This window comes from Hevea brasiliensis, chromosome 17 (genome assembly GCF_030052815.1).
Source record: "Hevea brasiliensis isolate MT/VB/25A 57/8 chromosome 17, ASM3005281v1, whole genome shotgun sequence".
Taxonomy (NCBI): Eukaryota; Viridiplantae; Streptophyta; class Magnoliopsida; order Malpighiales; family Euphorbiaceae; genus Hevea; species Hevea brasiliensis.
This window is the reverse complement of record NC_079509.1, coordinates 11,974,603-12,000,725: the sequence shown is the minus strand read 5'-3', so window position 1 is coordinate 12,000,725 and position 26,123 is coordinate 11,974,603. Positions and strand designations below refer to the sequence as shown.

The 26,123-nt window shown below is 35.1% G+C and overlaps 2 protein-coding genes across 2 annotated transcripts; both read right to left on the bottom strand.

Moving 5' to 3' along the window:
- Positions 1-409: 409 nt before the first annotated feature.
- On the bottom strand, positions 410-2,094 carry LOC110643888 (UDP-glycosyltransferase 89B2). Its single transcript, XM_021796413.2, has one exon. It carries the CDS (start codon positions 1,932-1,934, stop codon positions 534-536), a length of 1,401 nt encoding a protein of 466 aa, XP_021652105.2. The 5' UTR covers positions 1,935-2,094; the 3' UTR covers positions 410-533.
- Positions 2,095-20,283: 18,189 nt separating this feature from the next.
- On the bottom strand, positions 20,284-22,560 carry LOC131175246 (uncharacterized). Its single transcript, XM_058138944.1, has one exon. The coding sequence runs from the start codon at positions 22,558-22,560 to the stop codon at positions 20,284-20,286; it is 2,277 nt and encodes a 758-aa protein (XP_057994927.1).
- Between the last annotated feature and the right edge of the window lie 3,563 nt (positions 22,561-26,123).

Genomic DNA, 26,123 nt, shown 5'->3' with positions numbered 1-26,123 from the left:
CTGCAGTCATGTCTTTGTTTCCCCTTTAGTATGTCTCTATCAGCGATCGATGCTTTATTATATATTACTGTTTCGAGCTTGAAAAATGGATTAATCCATGCTTAATTTATCAAATGTTTTGACTTTTTCTTCTTCTTCCTGATTTTATTTGACAATTATATATAGTCAGGATTGTTGGGAATCACTTAACAAAAAAAAATCTCTTTTCAAAATTCAGTCTCCATACATTCAAAGATAGAAAATGTGAATTGTTGAAAACATGTACGACTGTTCACTTTTAAGCGCATCATGGCATCGCCACTACGCTTCACCGACTCCACCAGAGCCAAACTTTTTCACCACTAATTCGCCTTTTTTCTTTCAAGAAAAAGAGAAGTTGATTTAGCAAAATCTATGAGAATCGGAGCACTGAGTGGTAAATCAAATGAGTTTGTCCGCATAGAGAATTTTTTTACCAATCATCAAGCAAACGAGAATAAATCTCTAGACAAGGAAACATAAAAAATACAAGTTCAAACATCCAATGTTGAGTTTCATAAATCACTTGACTTTAGCTTCAATTTAACCAGATTCTGCACCAACATTTCCAAACCCTTCACCGAACTTCCACCACCATCTTTAATAGCATCCACTGCCACACTACTTAACTTTTGGACTCTCTCCCTGTTCACTCGGTTTTCGCTCACCGATTCCTTTATAACTCGTGCCAACTCTTCCCAGTTTGGCACGGTTGTGGCTCCTTCACACGCCCTTACAGCCACCTTCAACTTATCCACCAATAGACTAGCATTCACAAATTGGTCAGCCCCCATAGGCCATGCAAGCATTGGCACGCCGGCTGCTAGCCCTTCGAGGACCGAGTTCCAGCCGCAATGAGTCAAGAACGCACCCACGGCTGGGTGACTTAGAATCAATACCTGTGGAGCCCACCCTCGTATTATGAGTCCCCTCCCAGCCATCCGATCTTCAAACCCAGATGGGATCAGGTTATATCCTCTCACGTGTTCCTCCTCCCTGATGCACCATATGAATTTAACCCTACTTCTCCCCAAACTTGAAGCAAGCTGTTCCATTTGATCATTGGTCAACGAAGTTTGACTCCCAAAACATACATAAACTACCTTATTATCTTCACACCTGTCAAGCCACGTCAATACATCGTCCACCGGAACAGAGCTGGGCCCAGGATGGGGGAACAAAGGTCCTACCGCCCACACATGATCGTGATGACCGAATTCCTTCTTTAAATGATCCAAATAAACACCTTCCAACTCAGTGAACGAGTTGACAACAAGGCCCCAACTCGCTAGATTAGCACAAAAGGCATCTTTGATGAACTCCGAATCTGTTCCTCCTTCAACATAGGTGCGATAAATAGTAGAAATCTGAAACCATGGAAATTCTGGAGAATTTGGAATCCTGGAAAACGAAACCAGTTCATTTTGGTTTCTCTTAGGCATGTCTCGCCAGAGGGAATAAATGACCGACAAAGCCATGGCACCAGAAGGAGAGAACACAATCCTGCGAATGTTGAGCTGCCTGGCTAAATGGTTGGTCCAGCCAAGGAACATATCAGATATTATGGCGACTGGCGGTGAAGGGTGGGATTTGAACCAACGGAGCAAAGGATCGCGAAGCTCAGCTAGGATGCGAATCATGGTAATGATATGAACAGGGTTTGAAGGCATGTCCTTGACGTTTTCTACTCCAGATGGGATCGATGAATGGGTGGGAAAATGAAGGACTAGAGTTTTGATTGATGGGTGGAGAGAGAGAAGAGGGTTTAAGAAAGGGAGGTTTTTGGGGGTGATCAAAATGGTTATGGTTAGACCATGGGTGGCTAACTTGTGGGTTAGATCAAGGAGAGGCATCATGTGTCCTTGCGCTGGGAAAGGGAAGATCAATATGTGAGTTTCAGTGGGTAGAATTGTCATGATATTGAAGTTCTGGAGTATGAGAGAGACAAATTAATGAAAGAAAGCTAAAGAATGCAAATATATACAAGTATGAGAGAGCTCCAAAGTCGAGAATGGTAAATTTCTTGAATGATTCATTTATGATTGCAATTTGCATTTCCACCATTTCCCACCTTTGTGAGGCCCCCTTTGGCATCATCCTCGGAAAAAAATATATATATAGATAAATTTCATTAATTATTAATTATAACAAAATTCATAATAAAATTATTATAGATATAATAATTATTTTTATAACAAATAAATTTTAATTATTAATTGTGATAAAATTTAGATGAAGTCCTCAAAATGTAAAATCATCATACAACGAATTTTATAATATATTTTAATAAAATCGTTGGATAAAAAATTAAATTTAATATATTTTTAATTTTAATAATTTTTATAAGATAATTAAATATATTTTTTAAAAATATACTTTTTTTAAAACTTTAATCTCAACTCAAATAAATTTTTTATAATTAAATACTTGATTTAATTGTGTGAACAAATCAATCCCTTATATAAAAAGGATTATGATAGGGATAAAGGAATCGAATTTTTTAAGGAAAGAAAAAAATGTATTATTAATTTTATAATAGAAAATTTTGATTCGATATATATTGAGCCGGCAAAACTTGGATTCTAATTAATTGTTGACGAGCCATGCATATATAATTACAAATAATGACAATTTTTTCATTAATGTTAATGATCATACCTTTCACATAACTAGGGCTGAGCAGAATTTGGCCTTTCGCGGCTACGAGTCTCATTTGGATTCAAAATAGCAACTGAACTATCTGAATTTGCAATGCCAACATTTTCTAAGCCTATTGTAGAAGCTAATAATGCCTCTTAACATACTCCATCTTCTGCGTATTGCCAATAACAATGTCAGATATTTGTATAAAATCTCCCTCAAGTTCATGGTATTTCTTATATTCCTCTGTCATCATTGGATAGCCTCCAGCAAAAAACATTTTAATATATGTGCGGTGCACATCTTTTCTCCACCTCTTAAATAAATATATTTCATTTATTACCTCGATGCCTTTTGTAACTATCACTTTCAAGATGTGGCAACAAAGTATTTCGCTTGAATCGAATTTTTTGCAATTGCAGTTGAAATATTGCCCGTTTTCTCTATGCTCAATCCTATAGACAAACTCCTTGTGCTACCAATCATTGATTATACAACTCTTCAGTATATTGTATCTCTCCATGCCATGCTCATTGCTCTCTTTATCCTCATTTGGTGGATTCACATCGCAGTACCACAAGCGCTTAATCTACTCTTGAACCAACTTGAACATTCATTAGTGAAGGCATGTTGAAATTGTCTTTCCCATCCAAATTGAGATATGCAGTTAACAACCTTATTTTTCGATATGAACTCTGAAAGCAACTCCTTCTCATTCTTCCCACGTATGGCTATCTCATATTGTTTGACGAATTGTTTCTGCGTGCTTCTTGAGTTAACATAACCATCAAAGTAAGCATGCGTGCCCTTGCTTCTTTAAGTAGACATCATTCCAGCCTAGAACATGTGTTTGAGATAGATGAATACCCAATTCTCCCTTTCAGAATAAAGCTTCATCAACCATTCATTATTTTCTAGTCCATACTTGGTCAAGAAATCATTCCAATTTGTTTCAAACATCTCAATCGTCAGACTATCGACTATTAAAGTCTTAAACTTATTGGTTGCTTTTGTAAAATCTTCCACACCCTTAAACTTCTCTGACACTTTGCTAACTATATGCCATAAGCAGAATCTGTGTCTTGTTTCAGGCATGACTTCCTTTATAGCAGCCCTGATGCTTTCGCATTGATCAGTGAGAATCGCATGGGGATGAATGTCTACCATTGCTAAAAGCCAAGTTGAGAACACCCACCTAAAGGTCTCTACATCCTCGTGGGACAATAAGGCACAACCTAACAGAATAGATTGGCCATGGTGATTAACACCAACAAATGTTGCAAAAGGCATCCGGTATCGGTTCACAAGGTAAGTTGTTTCAAAGCATAAAACATCATGGAATTTCTCATATGCAGCTCTACCCCGTGGATGAATCCATAACATGTTTCTAAGCCTTCATTCCCAATCAACATCGATCGTATAAAAGAAACTACTTTCTATTACTTGTAATCTGCAAAAGAGCTTTTGGATGGACTCAGCATCTCCATCATCTAGTCGTAACCTTCTCCTACTATTAATAGAATTTCTACAGTCTTTGGGCAAACATCCCATCTTTTCTGGACCACCAAATTGTACTTTTAGTAATCTAATGCTCTTAAAAAGCCTTATTCCAGCTATATCATCGGCCTCTAATGATCTTTTCACAATATTAGATAAACCTCTGTGACGAGTCATAAACCTAGACATAGATGAATCTAATTGGTGGATATGGTCAGTTACGACTCGTCCAACAACTCATAAGCCATTTTCTTTCAAAGAAGCACTTATTCTCGCTAGACAATTCACCCTCTTAGTTGATTTACCACCATGTGGTTTACTTCCTTGTCACAGGTGATTAGCACATATTTAGGAACTGAACTATTGCCTTTAGAAGACGATTTTATCACAATTGAAAATCCTTTCAATCTACCATGATGCTTGTAGAAATTAACCAAATCATCCATGGTTGGAAAATGCATCCAGGTTTTTGGACCTTCCTCCACATTGTAAGGAATTTCATCCTCATGAATGTTTGAACGTTGACCATCGCTGCTTGAATGAGATTCTTCAACCGAGCCTTCTGTAGACCCTTATTTCGTGATGAGTATGTGCATTGAGGCTGTGGGAAACTCGATGATGAAAAATTATATGACTGTAAGATGTAATTGGAGGCGTGGAGCTGAATTATTAATTCTGTGGCATGATCTTGAAAAAAAAATAATAATAAAGTTTTGGGGAAATTAATTTAATTAAATTTAAATAAAATTTTATTTTGTTTAAATTTAATATGGGTAGTTCTTAAATGAATTTAACTAAGTTTAATTGGGCTCCATGGGCCTAAGAAAGCCTAGTTATGAATTTTAAATGGGACCTATTTAATTATTTTCTAAAAATTAAAATAACAAAATATCTCTCTCCTCCTTGGCTCCACTCTCTTCCTCACTCCCTATTGGTGCCTTCCATTTTTTCCTGTCTTCCTATTGGCTGAAACACCTCACCCATATCCCAGTCTTATTCGAATTCTGCAATCGTAGTTGTTTAAGTCATTTAAACTTTATCACCCTAAGACTCCAAACCCTACCACACCTCTTCCTCACTCTCTATTGGTGCCTTTCATTTTTTCCTGTCTTCCTATTGGCTGAAACACCTCACCCATATCCCAGTCTTATTTGAATTCTGCAATCGTAGTTGTTTAAGTCATCTAAACTTTATCACCCTAAGACTCCAAACCCTATCACACCTCTCTCCCAAAATCCTATAAATACCCTACTAAAAAAAAAAGAAGAGAGGATGGGGAGGAAAGAGGAAGAGAAAATTCAGAGTTATAAGAAATTTAGAGATATTTAAAATTCTTTGAGTTCTTCCTTATTTTTTTCTTCAAGAAGATTTTCATACAAGATTTCTGGAAGGTTAGTTTTTATTGTTTTCTTTTCAAGATCTATGCCACACAATTTTTTTATTTTATGCTCTTTGTCTTCAATTTATTTTATATGTTCATATAGATCATGTAATCATGTTTAATTTGAGGGGATACACAACTCTGCACATGTTTAGTTTCTGTCTCTCGTACTTTTATTATTTTTCTTTATTTTCTTTATTTTTTATTATAAATAAAATTGGTAAGTAGCCCTAAGGTAAGTACCAAAGAGGGTATTTGCGCGGAGCTTATATAGAGCTAAACGGGAGTAAGCCAGGGATATCATTGCCATACTAGAAGAGAAGACCCTTTTTTAAGGGTAGCTTGCCCCAATGGCAACTGCATTTACCAACAGGTAAGTAACTCTAAACTTATTGAATAACCATTGGCATGAAATTATAGTAATAATAGAACTTTTATTTGGTAAATTAACTTTGTTTTTAATTTAACTGACTTTTGCATGTAATTAATTTAAATAAATACTTTGTAAATTAAAATTAATCTTGTTTGTAAATTAAACTAACATTGGCATGTAAAATAAATTTAATTTAATACTTGGTAATTGTAAAATAAATTTGCATGTTAGAAATCTTTATTAGGTTGTGATTGTTTGGGACTTATGTGATATTAGAATAAATTATACATGTACATAATTAATTTAGTTCAATTATCCTTAGGGTAATTTGGTGAAAATTAATTAATTAGGTTAAATAGAAACGTAGGGTTATTTGAAATTGAATTTGTTTGTAAATTAAATTCCCAATAATAAATTAATTTTAGTCATCTGGTAAATATCATTTAAATAATTAGCAACCTCATAGATAGGAATTACTTGTGCATGAAAATTGTGTATAAACAACAACCTTTTTGTGAATTACTTGCATGTGTGGGATTAGAATTGCATTTTTTAGGATAAAGTTTAATAAAGGAATAATAAACAAGACTTCTAGAAACATTAGTAGAGGACTGGCACTCGAATTAACGAGGTTAGACCAGGCGTAAGGGGTGCCTAACACCTTCCCCTTACGTATCCACTATCCCGAACCTAAACATTGGCCTATGGTAATGACGGTTGTGGAAACTCTGCAAGGAGTAAGTTGCCATCCATGACCCTCGGAAGAAACACTGAATATGTCCCGGTTATTACCCGGGTGGCGACTCCTGTTTATCTATGCCTTCGTGGCATAAATCCTTAGTATCGTGGTAGTGTTATGGGAAGACGGTACTTACCAGTGGTTTGATTCTATTAGGATTGTATGAAGTGCATGTCTAGGAAATGCTGTCTAAGGAGGTAGTACTTAAGTGAGACCATTGTGACTCCACCAACTTTCCTGGGCATTACCTGGTGCATTTTATATAATTTTAATGGATGATATTTCGCCTCACGCTCCCTCTTGCCCTACAGTTTGGCGACTCCACTGGGGACTAAATGGATAGTTACTCCAACATGTTTCTATTAGTCTAATATTATTCCTCTGTTAAACTTTTTGCATTGCACTACACTATAACACGAATCACCCTTACCCTTTTTAGCCCCGTTAGTACTAGCCAAGGAGACCATAATTCTACTCAAGCTATGATGAATTAGTGAATGCTAGCACCCCATGCCCGTACATTCGACTCTATAAAAGAGCCACAGCTCCGGCCGTTGTGCTTAATGGACAAGCTGTTGCATGGGTGACCCTTTTCCTACCCAATGAAGCCCATGAGCCATAGATTTCAACCCTAGGTACCCTGTAGATTTTTGTTGTGCTGGATTCGTATCCTTACTGATCAAACTATAAGTTCTAGTGGTAGTTGAGATGAACCTAGGCCTATGCATAAACCCAATGTGTGTATAGGCCCAAGTCCATTTCAAAACCCATGTTAAGCAAGAGGATGCTTACTTATGGTTAAACTTTAAGGATATAAATTCTTTGTTTGTGAGGGAAGGATCGTCCTAGACCTCCCCCTGTTGGTGTGTCCAGTGTACCATGGCCTAGGATAGAATTTTTTTTTACCCTGCACGTGAGAGTTGAAGGTATAAGGGGGCGAAGATTCAATTCTAGAGATTTTTTTTTTCGGTTTTGATTTAGTCTTTGGTCCGATTTTAGTTTAGTTTATATGGTCTGGTTTTGGTTCAGTTTTGGTTCTATTGGTATGGTTCAGTTTTGGTTTTATAAAAGTAGAGGCAAAAAAAAAAGAAAAAAAAAATGGTCTATTCATGCATTGCATTCATGTACATAGCATACTTAGGTTAACCCTTAAATCCTATTTTTTTTTATAGCAAACATAGCCTCAAAAGACACCAAAGAGACTTCCAATCAGGTCACTTGGGTTAGGGAAGGGAAGAGACTAGTAAGGATTTTACCTGCACTACTTAAGATGGAAGAAACTATGGCCGTGCTTGATGAAATATTGAACGCCAAGATGTTTGAGCTAGAAGAGACAATTGTGGTCAACTTTAGAAAGAGGGCCCCAAGGTAGGCTAATTAAGTGGCATTAAAGTTATTGAGGTTCAAATTGTGTCTCACACCCCAAGGAGATTTTTTCCAATTCAGCCATCCCTTATCTGAAGTTTTGGAGCGTCTCAAAGTTCAAGACCTCCTGTAGCTCTTAGCACCCAGACCACTACCAAATCCACTCCCACCTAGCTATGATATCAACCAATGTTGCCGGTTCTACCAAGCCCACAGTCATGACACCGACTGATGCTTTCAACTTAAGCATGATATCTAAGACCTAATTGATGCAAAAAGGATAATTGACCCAGAAAATCAACCCAAAAGCCTCATGCCTAGCCAAAATTTCTACCTACACCAAGTCTCTATATGATCTCCATCACCCCAAATAACCCTAACAGAATTATTGACTTTATCCAACCCATCCAAAAACCCAATGAACTTATCCAACCCATCAAAAAGCCTAGTGAACCTATCCAACCAATCCAAAAGCCCAATGAACCTCAGTCTATAATGGTTGTTGACATTTGTGATAATTCTAGCTATGATGAGGGTCTTTTAGATGTTTGCACCAATTTTGATGAGGAGTTAGTTGCATTACAACTAGATGGTTTAGTTCCACCAGTGTCTGATTTTCAAGTTGTTGGGATCTATAAAAATTATATGGATTTAAAAGTGGCTACTATGAAGAAAGGGATAAAGTTTTTTCTCAGCATAGGCCTAAGAGAAAGTATGGATGGTCTGGTGACTTTTCTTAAGATGATGGGGCAGGTCACGAGTCATGGTTTGGGCTATGAGCCAATAGAAGAGGAAGAAGAGCCAAAGCCTCCTAAGTTCTTGAAAGAGGGGACAATTACCTTGACATATGATTAGGGGTAGCAGAAAATCAGCACCACTAATCTAAAGACTACATGAAAGCTAAGCACCTAAAGCTACACTCCTAAGTTTGAGTTTATCTTTTGTAATGCTCACAGTAATGATACTGATGTTTCCAATTCTGATGTACTTGATAAAGATTTTGAGGCAAAGATCAATAACATGACCAGTCCTTTTGCTTACTTATTTAATGTTTATTCTAATAGGCATATGCATGGCATTCATAATCATTTAGAATCAGTTTCTATTAATGCATCAAAATTGATCTCTATTAATTTGGGTACACCAAATAATCCTAAAGACATTAAGTTAGCTGAATATTTAACCTAAGAAGAAAGAAATAAAGTTATAACCTTGTTAACAAAGTACCAAGAAGCACATGCCTCGAGCTTATAATCAGGTGACCGATTCCCAAGCCACACTGATGTCCGCATAGGAAAAGAGTGATCAAAAGTTGACTTAGCTAGTTATCCTAATGAGGAGTAAAATTTCATGCTATAAAGGATTAATAGTAGCACATGTGGACCTAGAGGGAGAAGGAAAATGATATGAAAACATAAGGAGGTCTCTGGAAGTGAGAGAATACTCGCAGCAAGCCTACAAAAGAGATATAGCAATAATTCATAGATTAGCCACTCAACTTACTTTAGCTGGGGGGCAATTCTATAAACTTTAATGTGTGATAGAAAAATAGACTGAGCAAATAATGAAAGAAGTACGTGCAGGAATGTGTGGTCCCCATATGAATGGAAAGGTTCTAGTTGAAAAAAAAAATGTTCAAAACATATAAGGATTGGCCTGAAAAACTCCTTTATGTTCTTTAAGGTTATCGTAGTACTACAAGGACATCCACAAGGGTAACCCCATTCTCTTTAGTGTATGGGACTAAAGTAGTGTTATCCATTAAGCAAGAGGTCAAATCCTTAAGAGTGATGCTAGAAGCTAAGATCCTAGAAAATGAGTGGGCCTAGAAGAGATATGAAGAACTAGCTTTGATTGATGAAAAGAGGATGTGAGCTTTGTATCATATGCAGGCTTATCAGAGGAAGATAGCTAGAGCCTTTAATAAGAAGGTGAAGCCAAGAAAGATCAAAGAGGGATACATGGTTTTAAAATAAGCTCGGCCCATCCCTTTTTGATTTGAGAGGAAAGTTTATCCAAGCTAGGATGGTCCATACATAGTCAACAAAATCTTACCACTGTAAGAATATTAGACCTGGATGGGAATAAATTTCAAGAACCAGTCAATTTAGACAACCCCAAATGGTACTTTGTGTGAGATAGGCCCGCTAGGCTGAAAACCTACAAAAGGCGGTCTAGGCAAAAGTGAGGGTCAAAGAAAAAAGAACGAAAGAAAAAAAAAATGAAAAGAAAAAAAAAAGAAGAAAAGAAAAGAAAAAATGCTAGATTGAAAACCTGTAAAAGGCAGTCTAGGCAAAATGAGAGATGAGAGAAGATCTGGATGGAAAACCTGAAAAGGCCATTCGGCAGGTTATAAAGCTTATTTATAACTTTGAAATGTTAGAAATTTGGCAAAACTAAATGTAAGAGGGAGTAATGGTGTACCTGAATAAATAAAGAAGTTTTTATTACATTGACTAGGGATGGGTTTTATTTAATTATGATCGCGAATGTTTGTGTCTTGAGGGATACATCAAATGATTAAGTAATTGAACTGCATTGTTTTGATTTAATCTATGTCTTCTGAGCATGACAAGATAGGTGCTTGATATGAATGCCCTAGTAATTGTCTAATTTCAAAAAAAAAAAAAAAAAAAGCTCGCTAGGTGGAAAACCTGAAAGGGCCGCTTAGGCAAAAGTTAGAGCAAGTCCGCTGAGATGAAAATCCATAAGGACATTTTAGGCAAAAGTTAGGGCACAGAGAATAGAGTTCATGGAAGAGAAATGAGTCAAGGCAGAAACCATAGGGGTAGAGAAGAAAAAAGAAAAATCAGAGGGCAATTGTATTGTGACCTTAAGGAAGTCTTTTAGGTGAATAATTTTCCTCAAAAAATTTTGAGGCTAAAAGAAAGTTTTGCAAAAAGAGGTCCCTCAAAGGACTAAGTTTTTTTTAGAATCTCTAGCAAAATCAGCATGCCCATGATAGAAAACAGCATACAAGAAGCACAAAAATCACAAAAAGAGTTTCGAGACCCAGTCATCTCAATTTTTTCAAATCATGAAATAGATATTTTTTGGTAAGTCCTTAGACTTTGTTTAGGGCGCACGACATAGTTGTGTAAGGCATAGAAGAACATGCATCAACATGTCACCTGTAGGTGTGTAAGGCATAGAATAACATGCATCACCACAGTTTCAAGTGTCGAACTACGAGGGGGTCTGATTCTTCCTCAGGATAGCGAGGGGGATACGTAGGTAGTTTAGGACCGCGGTCCTAAATACGAACCCACAACATTTCATGACAAATATTTTTTGATAAGTCCTTATTTAGGGCATATGGCATAGTTGTGTAAGGCGTAGAAGAACACGCATCAACATGTCACTTGTAGGTGTGTAAGGCGTAGAAGAACATGCATCACCACAGTTTCAAGTGTCGAACTACGAGTGGGTCTGATTCTTTCTCAGGATAGCGAGAGGGATACGTAGGTAGTTTAGGACTGCAGTCCTAAATACGAATCCACAACATTTCAAATCACATAGTTGCCATTGTCATGAGACCATAGCTAGTCTCATGACACAGAGTGTATCGACAGAGCAAGATGCACTCAATTCTCACATGACACAGTTATCACTGTTATGAGACCATAGCTAGTCTCATGACGCAGAGTGTATCGACAGAGCAAGATACACTCATTTTTCACATGACACAGTTATTACTGTTATGAGACTGTAGCTAGTCTCATAACATAGAGTATGTCGACCGAGCAAGATATACTTGATCCTCATAGCCAATGTTTCATAGTTATTAGAAATTTGAGTTTCACTTTGACGAAACTTGAGCAATGCTTTCGCATTGATTTCAACTTTCGCCAAAGTGGGGGGAAAACTATAGACCCTATTTTGTGATGAGTATGTGCATTGAGGCCGTGAGAAACCCAATGATGAAAAATTATATGACTGTAAGATGTAATTGGAGGCATGGAGCTGAATTATTAATTCCGTGGCATGATCTTGAAAAAATAAAAATAATAATAAAGTTTTGGGGAAATTAATTTAATTAAATTTAAATAAAATTTTATTTTGTTTAAATTTAATAGGGGTAGTTCTTAAATGAATCTAACTAAGTTTAATTAGGCTCCATGGGCCTAAGAAAGCCTAGTTATGAATTTTAAATGGGACCCATTTAATTATTTTCTAAAAATTAAAATAACAAAATATCTCTCTCCTCCTTGGCCCCACTTTCTTCCTCACTCCCTATTGGTGCCTTCCATTTTTTCCTGTCTTCCTATTGGCTGAAACACCTCACCCATATCCCAGTCTTATTCGAATTCTGCAATCGTAGTTGTTTAAGTCATTTAAACTTTATCACCCTAAGACTCCAAACCCTACCACACCTCTTACTCACTCTCTATTGGTGCCTTCCATTTTTTCCTGTCTTCCTATTGGCTGAAACACCTCACCCATATCCTAGTCTTATTCGAATTCTGCAATCGTAGTTGTTTAAGTCATCTAAACTTTATCACCCTAAGACTCCAAACCCTATCACACCTCTCTCCCAAAATCCTATAAATACCCTACTAAAAAAAGAAGAAGAGAGGATGGGGAGGAAAGAGGAAGAGAAAATTCAGAGCTATAAGAAATTTAGAGATATTTAAGATTCTTTGAGTTCTTCCTTTTTTTTTTTTTCTTTTCTTCAAGAAGATTTTCATACAAGATTTCTGGAAGGTCAGTTTTTATTGTTTTCTTTTTAAGATCTATGCCACACAATTTTTTAATTTTATGCTCTTTGTCTTCAATTTATTTTATATGTTCATATAGATCATGTAATCATGTTTAATTTCAGGAGATACACAACTCTGCACATGTTTAGTTTCTGTCTCTCGTACTTTTATTATTTTTCTTTATTTTCTTTATTTTTTATTATAAACAAAATTGGTAAGTAGCCCTAAGGTAAGTACCAAAGAGGGTATTTGCGCAGAGCTTATATGGAGCTAAACGGGAGTAAGCCAGGGATATCATTGCCATACTAGAAGAGAAGACCATTTTTTAAGGGTAGCTTGCCCCAATGGCAACTGCATTTACCAACAGGTAAGTAACTCTAAACTTATCGAATAACCATTGGCATGAAATTATAGTAATAATAGAACTTTTATTTGGTAAATTAAAATTAACTTTGTTTTTAATTTAACTGACTTTTGCATGTAATTAATTTAAATAAATACTTTGTAAATTAAAATTAATTTTGTTTGTAAATTAAACTAACATTGGCATGTAAAATAAATTTAATTTAATACTTGGTAATTGTAAAATAAATTTGCATATTAGAAATCTTTATTAGGTTGTGATTGTTTGGGACTTATGTGATATTAGAATAAATTACACATGTACATAATTAATTTAGTTCAATTATCCTTAAGGTAACTTGGTGAAAATTAATTAATTAGGTTAAATAGAAACGTAGGGTTATTTGAAATTGAATTTGTTTGTAAATTAAATTCCCAATAATAAATTAATTTTAGTCATCTGGTAAATATCATTTAAATAATTAGCAACCCTATAGATAGGAATTACTTATGCATGAAAATTGTGTATAAACAATAACCCTTTTGTGAATTACTTGCATGTGTGGGATTAGAATTGCATTTTTTAGGATAAAGTTTAATAAAGGAATAATAAACAAGACTTCTAGAAACATTAGTAGAAGACTGGCACTCGAATTAACGAGGTTAGACCAGGCGTAAGGGGTGCCTAACACCTTCCCCTTACGTACCCACTATCCCGAACCTAGACATTGGGCTATGGTAATGACGGTTGTGGAAACTCTGTAAGGAGTAAGTTGCCATCCATGACCCTCGGAAGAAACACTGAATATGTCCCGGTTATTACCCGGGTGGCGACTCCTGTTTATCTATGCCTTCGTGGCATAAATCCTTAGTACCGTGGTAGTGTTATGGGAAGATGGTACTTACCAGTGGTTTGATTCTATTAGGATTGTATGAAGTGCATGTCTAGGAAATGTTGTCTAAGGAGGTGGTACTTTAGTGAGACCATTGTGACTCCACCATCTTTCCTGGGCATTACCTGGTGCATTTTATATAATTCTAATGGATGATATTTCGCCTCACGTCCCCCACCCTTACACCTTCCACATAACCATGGGAAGGTGTGCCATTAGCGCCATTGGAAGGTTCATCGCTAAGTGAGTTTTCATCGAACAAGCTATCATCATCTCTAATCCCTAACGTATGATACAGCTCTCTCCGTTTTCTCTCATTTTTAACCTCCATTACCCTTAATCAATACTATAAATTTTACCCACTATAACACAAAATCTTGGATGGTATTGGTATGTTTATTAGAGTGGAAGAAGATTGATCATTTTCGTTTTACCCTAAACCATGGATGAAGGAAATATATTTTTTTTTCTAAGAGATGGAAATATATTTTTTTGAAGGAAATATATTTTTTTTTCTAAGAGATGGAAATATATTTCTTTTTCTATGATTTAGTGGAAAAATATGAAAAAGACTATGATTGGTTCAATTTTTTGAAGGGTTAGACATGATTGGTTGAATTTTTTGTGGGATATTGTTGGTTGAGAGATTGATGAAAGCTATTGATTGGTTAAAGATTTGGTGCAATGTGATTAGTTAAAGTTTTGGTACAATGTGATTGGTTGAAACATTGGTGAAAGCTGATTGATCAAAAGAAAAGAAAACAATGATTGGTTAAATAAATTTGGAGTCTAAATAGTTTAAGGGCAAAAAAGATACTTTATCTCATTTGTACAATTTTTATAAATATTTTTTTATACACCTAGTCAAGTCCATTAATTATATAGGATATAATTTATATTAAATTATAATATATATTATTAATTAATTATAAAATATTATTAAATATATAAAAATATAATGAAAGTTAATTTTAATGCCTTTTCTTATATTTATAATTTATTATCTTATTAATAAAATCTAAAATAGCAAATAATGTTTAAATAAAAAAATGTATTAAAATTAATAAAAAAATAATTATGTGATTATTATAAGTGATACACTATAAAATAATCATATATAATATATATCTATTTTATTTAAGAATATATCCTATAAAGAATATTTTTTAGAATATATTAAGAAATATACTCTTATTACTTTTTCTATTAATATGACGAGGTAAAAATGAAAAAATAATTATTTTTTCTCTAAGTTAAGCACCTGATGGGTTTTCACGAGGACCTAGATTTTATTATTCTGCTAGAAAATCTCTGTACTCTGATGCGAATAACCTAAACATATATGCTCTGAATGTATTCGCAATCCCTATTAAGTTTTGTCTACTGTCTTGTTACCCAAATGAGGTCTGGGAATTTTCTTCTGACCAAGTTTAGATATGTCTTAAATCATTTGAGTTTCGGATACGTACAAATGAATAAATAAATGTAACAAAAATGGATTTTGTTTGGAACAAAGGTGCTTTCATGATTAAAGAAGGTTGGCATATGGTGAAGGTGTGAGTTGTTGTGGTGCTCATTGAGAGCACGCACGATAGCCAAGGGCCAAATTGGTTCGCGGTTGGGGGATGACATCTGGTATTTGTACTCGGTAGTCGTCTAAGATAAGTCGGTATGTTGGAAAATGACCTTCAATAGTCGTACTCGCTGAAGTTGGTTGTCAGGAATAAGACGGTTAGTGGGTTATTATTAGTTCTAGTAGCAGTCACCTTGCTCCGTTGCTCGTTGGACGAGCACACAAGTCCACGACTGGACAAACTTGTTTATTCGTCGGCTCGTGTCCTACTAGAAACCAGTCGGCTAAGTTGCTTACGACCAGCAGCAATTGTACTCAGACAACTCATGCTTGGAGATGAAGTCGTCGATCTATGCAGGTCGTCGGAGATGTCCTGAATGGTCGATGTTGAACTCTTATAAACACTGCTTGTCTAGCTCACGTATTGGGATGAGCTGGAGCACCTCGTGGCGTGAACGAGGAAGTCGTCAGGCTTGTCTAGCTTATCCGCACATACAGGGCACTGGCTTGTATGAAATACTCTAGCTTAAGGAGAAAAGCTCGAAATTACAAGCTGGTTATTTAATCTTATTATGAAGCATGCCACTAATTCTTTAATTGAAAGAATATACTTGATTTAATTATATTTATTATAAGGCCCTATACACTTCAAGAAAAAGGGAGATTTGAAACCGTATATTCGGTTTCAAATCAGTGAAAATCGGTTTCTAAATACATTTAGAAACCGATTTGAAACCGAAATATTCAGTTTTAAATCTGCAAGTTTTTAAATAAATTTGAAACGGAAAATGGCGTCCGTTTCAAATTCTGAAGCTATTTTCAAACCACTATTCCATTTCAAATTTAGAAACCACATATATTCGGTTTCAAATTCCGTTTTAATTTAAAAACTGATATTTTGGTTTCAATTTTTTTGAAACAGAAATTCCATTTCAAATCGGTTTCTAAATTCTGAAACCGATCCTTGTGTTATTGGATTAGAAACGGAAAAATTCGTTTTTAATCCGTTTCAAATTACTAGTAGAAAATTTTTATTTTTTTATTTAATATATTATTTCCTGTATTGAAGCATATAATATAATAATAATTTTAAATGCTCAATATCATAATATTTGTAATATCAAGCTATCAAATATCAGTCAATATTATATATAAATATGACAGTGAAGGGTTATGACAATAATATACTGTATGGAAAAATAAAATATCATAATAACAAAAAAACAAGCTACTTGTCATCAACAAGATAATCACTCATCACCACTATCAGCCTCTCTACCATCATCTTGATGAGTCGCATGTGGAGTTGGGGCTGTAAACTGCGTACCCTGCATCATTTGTGCCATCATATTTTGCATCATTTGTTGCATGCGCTCCTCCAGTGTCTGCTCACGTTGTCTATATCTCTCCTCTAGCATCAACTCGCGTTGTCGATCTCTCACCTCCATTGCAACCAAACTATTCTTGAGCGTTGCAACAGTCTGATGCAATTGTTGAATCTCTTCCTCCATTACCTCTGACTAAGCACAATAGGATGCAGTAGAAGATGATCCATGTGATGAGCTAGGGTAAAAAATTGATGCTTGAGATCCAATGCCATAAACCCTGTTCTTCTTCTCCCCCCCCCCCACAACTTGATAATATAGTGCGACCTCATCTACAATAGGAGGGTCACTGCACCCCTCTTGTGGTTGAGATGACTGCTCCTTAAGCGCCAAAAATGCATCCTGCATAAGTCAATACACATTTTAAATTTATTTTTCTTGGCAATTGAATAAACAAACTCACTTATTCATTTTTTTCATATAATTGAAAGACATAAAATACTTATTCACTTACCTTAATTGATTGCGCTCGTGAATCAACCATATCGGAGGTGCCTTTCCTAGTGTGGGTCTTATGGAAAAGTTCATAAGGAAAAGGTCTTCGGCCAAGCTGGGCTTCCAGAAAAGATATAATGATTTTAGTGATGTTTATAATAATGTTCGATTATTTGCTACTAATATGTAGACAGACAATAACAAAACTAGAAAATATGAAATCATTACCATTCTATCTGCGTGAGTAGCATGTGAAACTGAACCCCCTGTGTGTCTAGAGATGCCTGCCCCAACTCCCCCTATCTCACTACAACGGTTAGCAGTGAACTGATGGCTCTTGGCTTTAAACTCTGGGCTACTCCATGCCTCCTTCCATTTTTGCATTGTACTATTAGGCACGATGACCTTGGATTTTCCTTTCCTGACATTGCACATTAGGGCCTTATAGCGCTCTGCAGCCTTATGCCTCCAAGCTTCCTTTACTAGTGGAGTCACCTCTTGCCAATCAAAGTATTTCTGGTATAAAATAAATAAAAATTAAGACAGTTGTATTAGTATGATAATATTTTAGAAAAAAATTGACAGCATTTTCCCTTAATTTTGGACAATCCAGCCTAGTTATTAGGTATTAATTGCACCTGTTAAAAACGCTTCATATATTCTCAACAATAAATAACATCCACCCCAACTACAACAACTCACAACAATACATATTTTCAATATCACACAAGCTGTACATATAGATCATTTAAGCATTAATATACTTCAATTGTGTTCTTTTACATTAATTCACAAATTCTCATCACTTAAATGATATTTGTTCATAACATTCTTTTTTGAGGTTTCATAAACTATGCAAATTAGTTATCTGATAGCTAATTATATTTAAATATTTATTTTATTACTTGAAATTCATCCCAAGAAACTTTTTGTTTCAAAGTGATAGTTTTCCAACAGTGCCCCTCTGGGTCCATCCTCTCCTTGAAGATATTCTTCATCTTCTTAGCACATTCCTCAGATGGATGTAACCTGTACAAAAGAAAGACAGCAAATATATTGATTTTATGTAAATGTAGAAACACGGTACTTCAATTGCCAATGATATGTAATACCAAATCATAGATAAAGTTAATTAATTTTAAATACTTACGTGCCATTAATGAGCTTTATTCTTTTCTTTCTTCCAAATGTAGTGAGTGATAGGCCATCCATCGATGATATTGGTGCTGCCCCAACTGAATGACCTTCATGACCAGAGGTTGATCCAATTTCAGGCTCAAAAGATGGGGTAATAGGTGGTGGCGGTGGAGGTGGAGGTGTAGCTCGATGCTGTGTTGAAGCAGTAGACCCCTCTGGATCTGGTGTCGACCTCCCAGTGGATCGTGAAGGAACCTGAGGCTGACCCTGTGTAGATTGGTCTAGTTGATCATTGGGCTCATCCCGCATGTAATCGCTTGACTGTGAATGACCCAACAAACCTCCCCTGCAACCGTTGCCTCGCATCCTGCATAAATAATTGTATTAATTAGTTAGCTTCATTCAACTTATGATACATAATACAGATGAAATTAGTTAGAGTTTATACTTCAAGTTTAGAAATATAAATTCATTAAGAGAAATACCTAATTCTAATTAGTATCACTATCATATAGATCATCGCATTCCTCATCACTTTCTGAGTCCAATTCAAGCTCTTCTTCATCTTCAACATCCTCTTCATTAATTTCAACTAGTAAACCATTTTGATCATTCAAATATTGTTGTTGATCATCATCATCGTCAATTTGAATCAAAGGGACTTCCATTTCATCTTCTTGAAATGGTTCTTCCCGTGCAGGGGGGGTTGTGACATTCACTTGCTCAGGAAGATCAATAACAGATCTCGCTTTGATTTTGAACACAGCCCACCAATCATCCTTGTCACGTTTTAAGCTTGGATATATGGAATAATTCACCTGAGCAGCTTGGATAGCAAGAACAAATGGTTCATACCTATTGAAGGATCTTTTATGATTAATATCCACAAGTTTATATTTTGGATGAATCTTTGTTCCCACATTTGGTGTTGGATCAAACCAATCACATTTAAACAATACAGTTCTTTTGATTGGTAATCCAGGGTACTCTAATCATAGCACTTCAATTAATTGTCCATAGTAGTCACTTTCATTAGTACTGTAATTAGTCCCCTTGATACATACCCCACTGTTCATCGTTGCCCTATGCGAACCATAACCTTTAGTGTGAAATTTATAACCATTAACTACATAACTATTGTAGCACATAACACTTCTTAATGGACCCTTTGATAGATCCTTTAAAAACTGGCTTGATATATTGTTGGAGGGATTGTGAACATATTTATTGAACCACTTATCAAATTCACGCTCTAGTTTCTCATCAACTTGTTTATCATTGATATTTGGATTGGCCATGTGTAACTCATTAACAAAAATGCTGCACACAATGAAAATAGTTAATTACATGTTTGGAATCAATAATGGCATTGCAACAATTATAATAATTGAATATTAGAAAAACTTACTCAATGTACGGTTTTACTTCTATACAATTCAACAAGATGTACATTTGTGCTGCTTGAAATTCTTGTTCTGTGAGATATCTAACCTTTCCTTTTCCTAGTGGCCTACTAGAATGAGTGAAAATTGATAGATTCCCTGGATGTTCATCGATATGTTCGACTGTATCATCATTGCGTGGAACCTTTCGATGCCTTGTGTTGACATGGGGTTCAAAATAATGAGCGCAGAATGACGATGCTTCTTCAACTAAGTATGCATTGCATATGGAACCTTCCACTTTGGCTTTATTTTTCACATTATTTTTTAACTTCCTAAGGTACCTGCACCATTTACTATTTAGTCACAACAAAGTTTTTATTTCTCCATGTAATGATAGTATACAACGATACATTAAACTAGTTACCTCTCAAATGGATACATCCACCGATATTGCACAGGACCAGCAATCCATGCTTCATAAGCCAAATGCACTGGGAGATGTTCCATGGAGTCAAAGAAACTTGGAGGGAATATACGCTCAAGTTTACATAATATTATAGGAATCTCTTCATTGAGCTGTAACATGGCTTCTTCTCTAAGTGTTGTTGAAGTTAACTCTCTAAAGAAATTGCTCAATTCGGTCAATGCTTGCCACACATTTTTTGGAAGCAATTCCCTAAATGCTATTGGGAGTAATCTTTGCATAAAGACATGACAATCATGGCTTTTCATCCCAAACAACTTTAGTTTTCGCATGTCTATACACCTACCCATGTTTGACACATAACCATCAGGGAATCTAAGATTTTTAAGCCATTCACACAATACTGCTTTTGATTGTTTGTCTAATGTGTAACATGCTTTAGGATACTTTCCTGTTGCCATATCCCTCTCTAACTCAGGTCGATGACAAAACTCTTTCAAATCTTCCCTTGATTTTGCATTGTCCTTCGTCTTCTCTTCAACATTCATCACAGTATTAAAAATATTTTCAAATACATTTTTCTCTATATGCATGACATCCAGGTTGTGGCGAAGCATGTTTGTACTCCAATATGGCAAATCCCAAAAAATGGTCCGTCTCTTCCAACCCGTGTTTTTTGCTTTGCAACTGTTATTCTCATCTGCACCCATATATGTGACACACATTAATCCTAGATGTTCTATTTGTTCTAAAATTTCCTCACCAGATAGAATGGGGGGAGCACTTTTTGTAACTGTCTTGTTCTTTCTAAAAGCAATTTTATTCCGTCTGAAAGGATGGTTAGCTAGTAAGAATTTACGGTGATTGTCAAACCATGATTGTTTACCACCCTTTGTCAATGTGAATGCATCTGAATCGCCCCTACAATATGGACAAGCGATCTTGCTGTGTGCTCCAAATGATAACATTGAATATGCAGGGAAATCACTTATTGTCCATAATAACGCAACCCTCACATTAAAATTATTCTTCTTTGATGCATCATATGTCTCAACTCCAACTTCCCACAACTGTTTCAACTCTGCAATAAGGGGCTGTAAGTACACATCCAATTTGTCTTTTGGGTTTCTCGGACCAGGAACTATTACCGTTAGGAACATATACTCTTCCTTCATACATAACCAAGGAGGCAAATTGTAAGGAGTGACAATGACTGGCCAAGATGAATATTGTTGTCCAGACTGACCGAATGGTTGAAACCCATCAGTGCACAGTCCTAGCCTTACATTCCGAACCTCAGCAGCAAATGAAGGATGTGTTTTATTAAAATGCTTCCATGTAGTTGTATCTGAACAATGACGCATTACCCCATCTTCATGGTCATGCTCAGCGTGCCATCTCATTTCTTTCGCTGTTGCATTCGAAGCATATAATCTTTGCAATCTCTGTGTGAGAGGAAAGTAGTACATTTTCTTATGTGGGACATTGGTTTGAAAATTAGAAGAGCCTCGACTATGTCGTTTGAACCGTGGATGGTCACAAAATTTGCAATTCATTAACTCACTATCTTCAGCCCAATATAACATACATCCATTAGTACAACAATGAATCTTCTCAACAGGTAGGCCTAATGCTTGGACCAACTTCTTTGTACTGTAAAAGTTTTCAGTCATTAAATTTTCATCTGGTAACACCTCTTTCATAAGTTGACAAATGTCATCAAAACACCTTTCTGACAAATGATGTTCTGCCTTAATGTTCAACATCCTTGCAACAACTGAGAGCTGTGAATGGCTTTCACAACCTGGCCACACCTCTTGATTAGCAGCTTGTAACATGTCATACAATTTTTGAGCTGATGGATTTGGAGGCTCCTCCATTACATCCTGAAAGAAATTAGGACCTGCTGCATCCATTACCATTTGCTCATATGTATTGCTTGTGCTATTATCAACCTCTTGAACAGACTCCGCTATCATAACATTTATGTTTTGACTATCAATATTACTTGTGCGGGGTTCCCCATGTAGAATCCATTTATAATAATATGGCACGAATCCATGCTTCATCAAATGTAATCGAATTGTATTCTCATCAACATAATTACGATTCTGACACTTTCGATGATTACATGGACACTTCAGTTTATCCCCATCCATCCACTCTGGATGTTGCTTAGCAAATGTTATAAATTGTTCAATACCTTCTATGAATTCTGAGGTCAATAGGCCATCTTTTAACCTAGCATACATCCATCTCCGATCTGATCCCATTTTGCTAATAGCTGTGTAATAATTAAGTGAATATTAGTAATGATATGTCAGATATCAGAATTACATCATATCCCCAATCATGCGTTGAAAGGTAAGGCCCTAACCCAATTAGAATTGTATCATTTCTACCAATAACAGACAGATAATGACATGTCATATATTTGTAAAAATTTAAAGATCTCCCATTAGTTCTCCAAGTGCACAACATAAAGTCTGCACCCAGAGAACAATGAGAGATGTTACGAAATTTCTACAAATATATAATACATATTTATATCCATCCTATTCCTATGTAGAGTATACAATTCCAATTTGTCCAACAGGACAATCCATTGTCCACTGACATTAATTGTCAGTAGGACATTGGACGGGTTTTCTAAGGTTATTATGTGACAAATTTGATAAAAAAAAAAACTATTAAGATATATAGAAAATCTAGAATAGTGTCCAACAATAGAAAAAATTATCACCTCAAAAATTGATATGCATGCATCTACAAATCAAAAGAGAGTGAGACAGACTGTAGTTCCAAAAAAAAGAAATTCTGTCAGTAAATTCTTGTATAAAATTTAACACCCAAAAGTAAATAAATAAATAAATAACTACACTATATGGCATAATAGTATAAAATTAAAAAACATAATAATCATTAAAATTAAAGGACATGAAAAAATAGATATTAGTATAGCAATAAAATAAACATACAATCTTTTATTTGTAATTAAATATGTAAGTTTGGTTGCTAATTTACATCTGAACTATTTGAGTGTACTCATCCACAACTAATAGCCTATTAAATAAATTTTCAAATAATTATTTAATTTTAATAATGAAAAATATAGTATAATTTCAGTTATAAAAAAAGTTATTTGTAAATCAAATAAAAATATGACTTTTATTATAAAGAAAAAGCATAGAAAATAACTTAAAATTGTTTTTTAAATATTAGTTAAATTTTAATATATATATATAATTTTATATTTTTTAATTTTTAAATTAAACAAGGATTTACTTATAATATTCTACTTATAAATAAATTTCATTCACATGTGTCATACTAAACACTCTTATTATTTTCTCAACAATAATTTTAATAGTAATACCAAACAGGCCTAACGTTGATAGACACTTTCCTTCAAAATTTGAATAAAAATTCTACGAAATTTAAAAATCTCACCTAAAATGTTAAGGGAAAAAAAGTTTTAAATTAGACCATCAAAACGCACAATGATCTAAATTATTTTTGTAATAAAGGCTTTTATTTATTTTATTTTATGCTATTATGCTGATCAAATAAACCCAAATTATTGGGAGGTGGCCAAAAACAATTGAAAGAAAGTTGCCAACAGCATACAAAAATCTCATCCGGAACACAAAGCCACAAAGGGTTTGGTTCATAAGTGAAATCCTAATCCTTAAAAAGGGGTTATGAAAGGCCTAGGTGTGTGTGTGAAAAAAGTCAATTAAGATGAGCAAATGAAAACTGGTACAGTCGCCAATTTAACAGACAAGCGTCTAAATAAAAAGCTACACATACATGTCTTTCTTTCTCTCTGTGAATAAAAATGGAAGATGTTGGGAACCTAGTAGCACCTGCAAACAGAACTCTTGATTAATCAACCAACTCTGGTAACAGGAATCTTCTTGCGTGCAGATATCATCTCATTCATTTGTGCAATCTGAACCAAGAGCTGGCTAATCTTCTGCATAAGCATACCAAAATGTTGAATTAAGACAAACGAACACAAATGAAAAAAAGAGAAGAGGACTTGTTTATGTTACACATTTACCCATATGTTGAAAATAAGAAGCCATGCAAATTGCAAAATCTGAATTCTGAATGAATTGGTCTTTTGTAATTTTGTGTAAACTTACAAAATCATACAAATATACACATTTGCAAAGTCAGACAAATGATGCAAAAAATTAATCCAACCTATATTTACAGAACCAATTAAGAACCTGTTATGTTGAGCATATTTGGAAATTGTTTTTGGCATTTATTCAAACACCTAAATTTAACAAGCAATCCAATGCTTATCCATAGAAGGGCACACAAATTAACATCACAAAGTGTTGAATTAGCAATGAACCTGGTCCTATCCGCCATGGCTCTTAAATTCTTGATGCAGTGTGGTATGGTTCCATTGATATTGTTTACAGAGAGGTCCAAGATTTGAACATTTGTTAATTGGCACAATTGCAACGGTATGTTTCCATGGAACTGATTGGATTCCAGGCTCAGATATTGCAAAGGGGTTAGGCTTTCCCCAATGCAAGTGGGTATGATTCCGGACAATTTATTTCCACTTAGGTCAATGAATCTCAACCAATGAAATATGTGGCGCCGTCCCACTCAAATTGTTGTGGGAGATATTTAAATGGTTAGAAGCAGAAGAAAAGTCCCAGAACCACTTGGGGACGGAATCAGAAATTCCAACATCAGAAATATCAAGCTCACAATAATTTTTCTGACTCTGAACCCATTTTGGAAAATGAGGTCCCATATTGCAGGATTGAAGATATATGTAATGTAGACTAAATGGATGAACCCAATCGAGACTTAAATTCCATACGAGGGAGTTACCGAAAAGAGACAAGGCTTTCAAATTGGACAAATTTAAGAAATGATCTTCAGAGATGACACCATGTAATGAACCCACATTCCATCGGCAATTGTTCAATCCCACTAATGTGCAAAATGCATAGTAAATGAAAAAAATAAGTCTGCAGCAAGATAAACTCACCTTAGTTCTGGAGCGAATGAGCTGCTGGAGAGCGAGTCGAATCTGCTGAGAATGAGCCAAATCTGTTAAGAATGAGCTAGATTGCTGAGAACGATTCTGTGTTGAGATTGATGAAACCGAAGAAGAAGCGACCGAAGAAGAAATGGCCGAAGAGAAGCGGCCGAACAACTATTGGAGAAGAAGTGGAGAACTGGATGAATGATGGAAGGGAGGACTGTCGACTGTGTGGCTAGGGCTAACAAATATTTATTATTAATTTTATTTAATTATAATTGAAATTTATTATTTTTATTTAAAATATATTAACTTTTATATTATTAATTAGCTTATACAAAAATAAAAATAAAGACTTATAAAAAGATTAATTTGGAAATTTTTATTGCTTTATGATTTAATAGTCTAAAATTAAAGGTTAAGATTAACTTTTGCGTTTTTCATTTTTTTTAACTTAAATTAAATCGAAATTATAAAGTTGAAATAAAAGTGGAATTAAAATAAAAATTAAAATTCAATTAAAAATAAGATTAAGTAATGTCGACACCATATTTTGGCCGATCCCCAGAATCAATAAACCTTGAAACCGATCCCCAGAATCAATAAACCTTGAAACCGATCCCCATAATCAATAAACTTTGAAACAGATCCCCAATACCAAGTATCCCTTTGACTATTAAATCACTCACCAATCTCTCAAACCCATTGTCGAATCTCCGGACCAGTCAAGTATATTCCTGATCTCTGTTGACAAACGAAATGAACTGACACTAAATCTTTTCTTACCAGTTTTATTGCCGATCTCCCTTTCAAAAGTTTAAG

What these genes read in the sequence shown, in the direction of transcription:
- LOC131175246 (XM_058138944.1), bottom strand. Translation starts at nt 22,560, where the DNA reads ATGGGATCAGATCGGAGATGGATGTATGCTAGGTTAAAAGATGGCCTA.
- LOC110643888 (XM_021796413.2), bottom strand. Translation starts at nt 1,934, where the DNA reads ATGACAATTCTACCCACTGAAACTCACATATTGATCTTCCCTTTCCCA.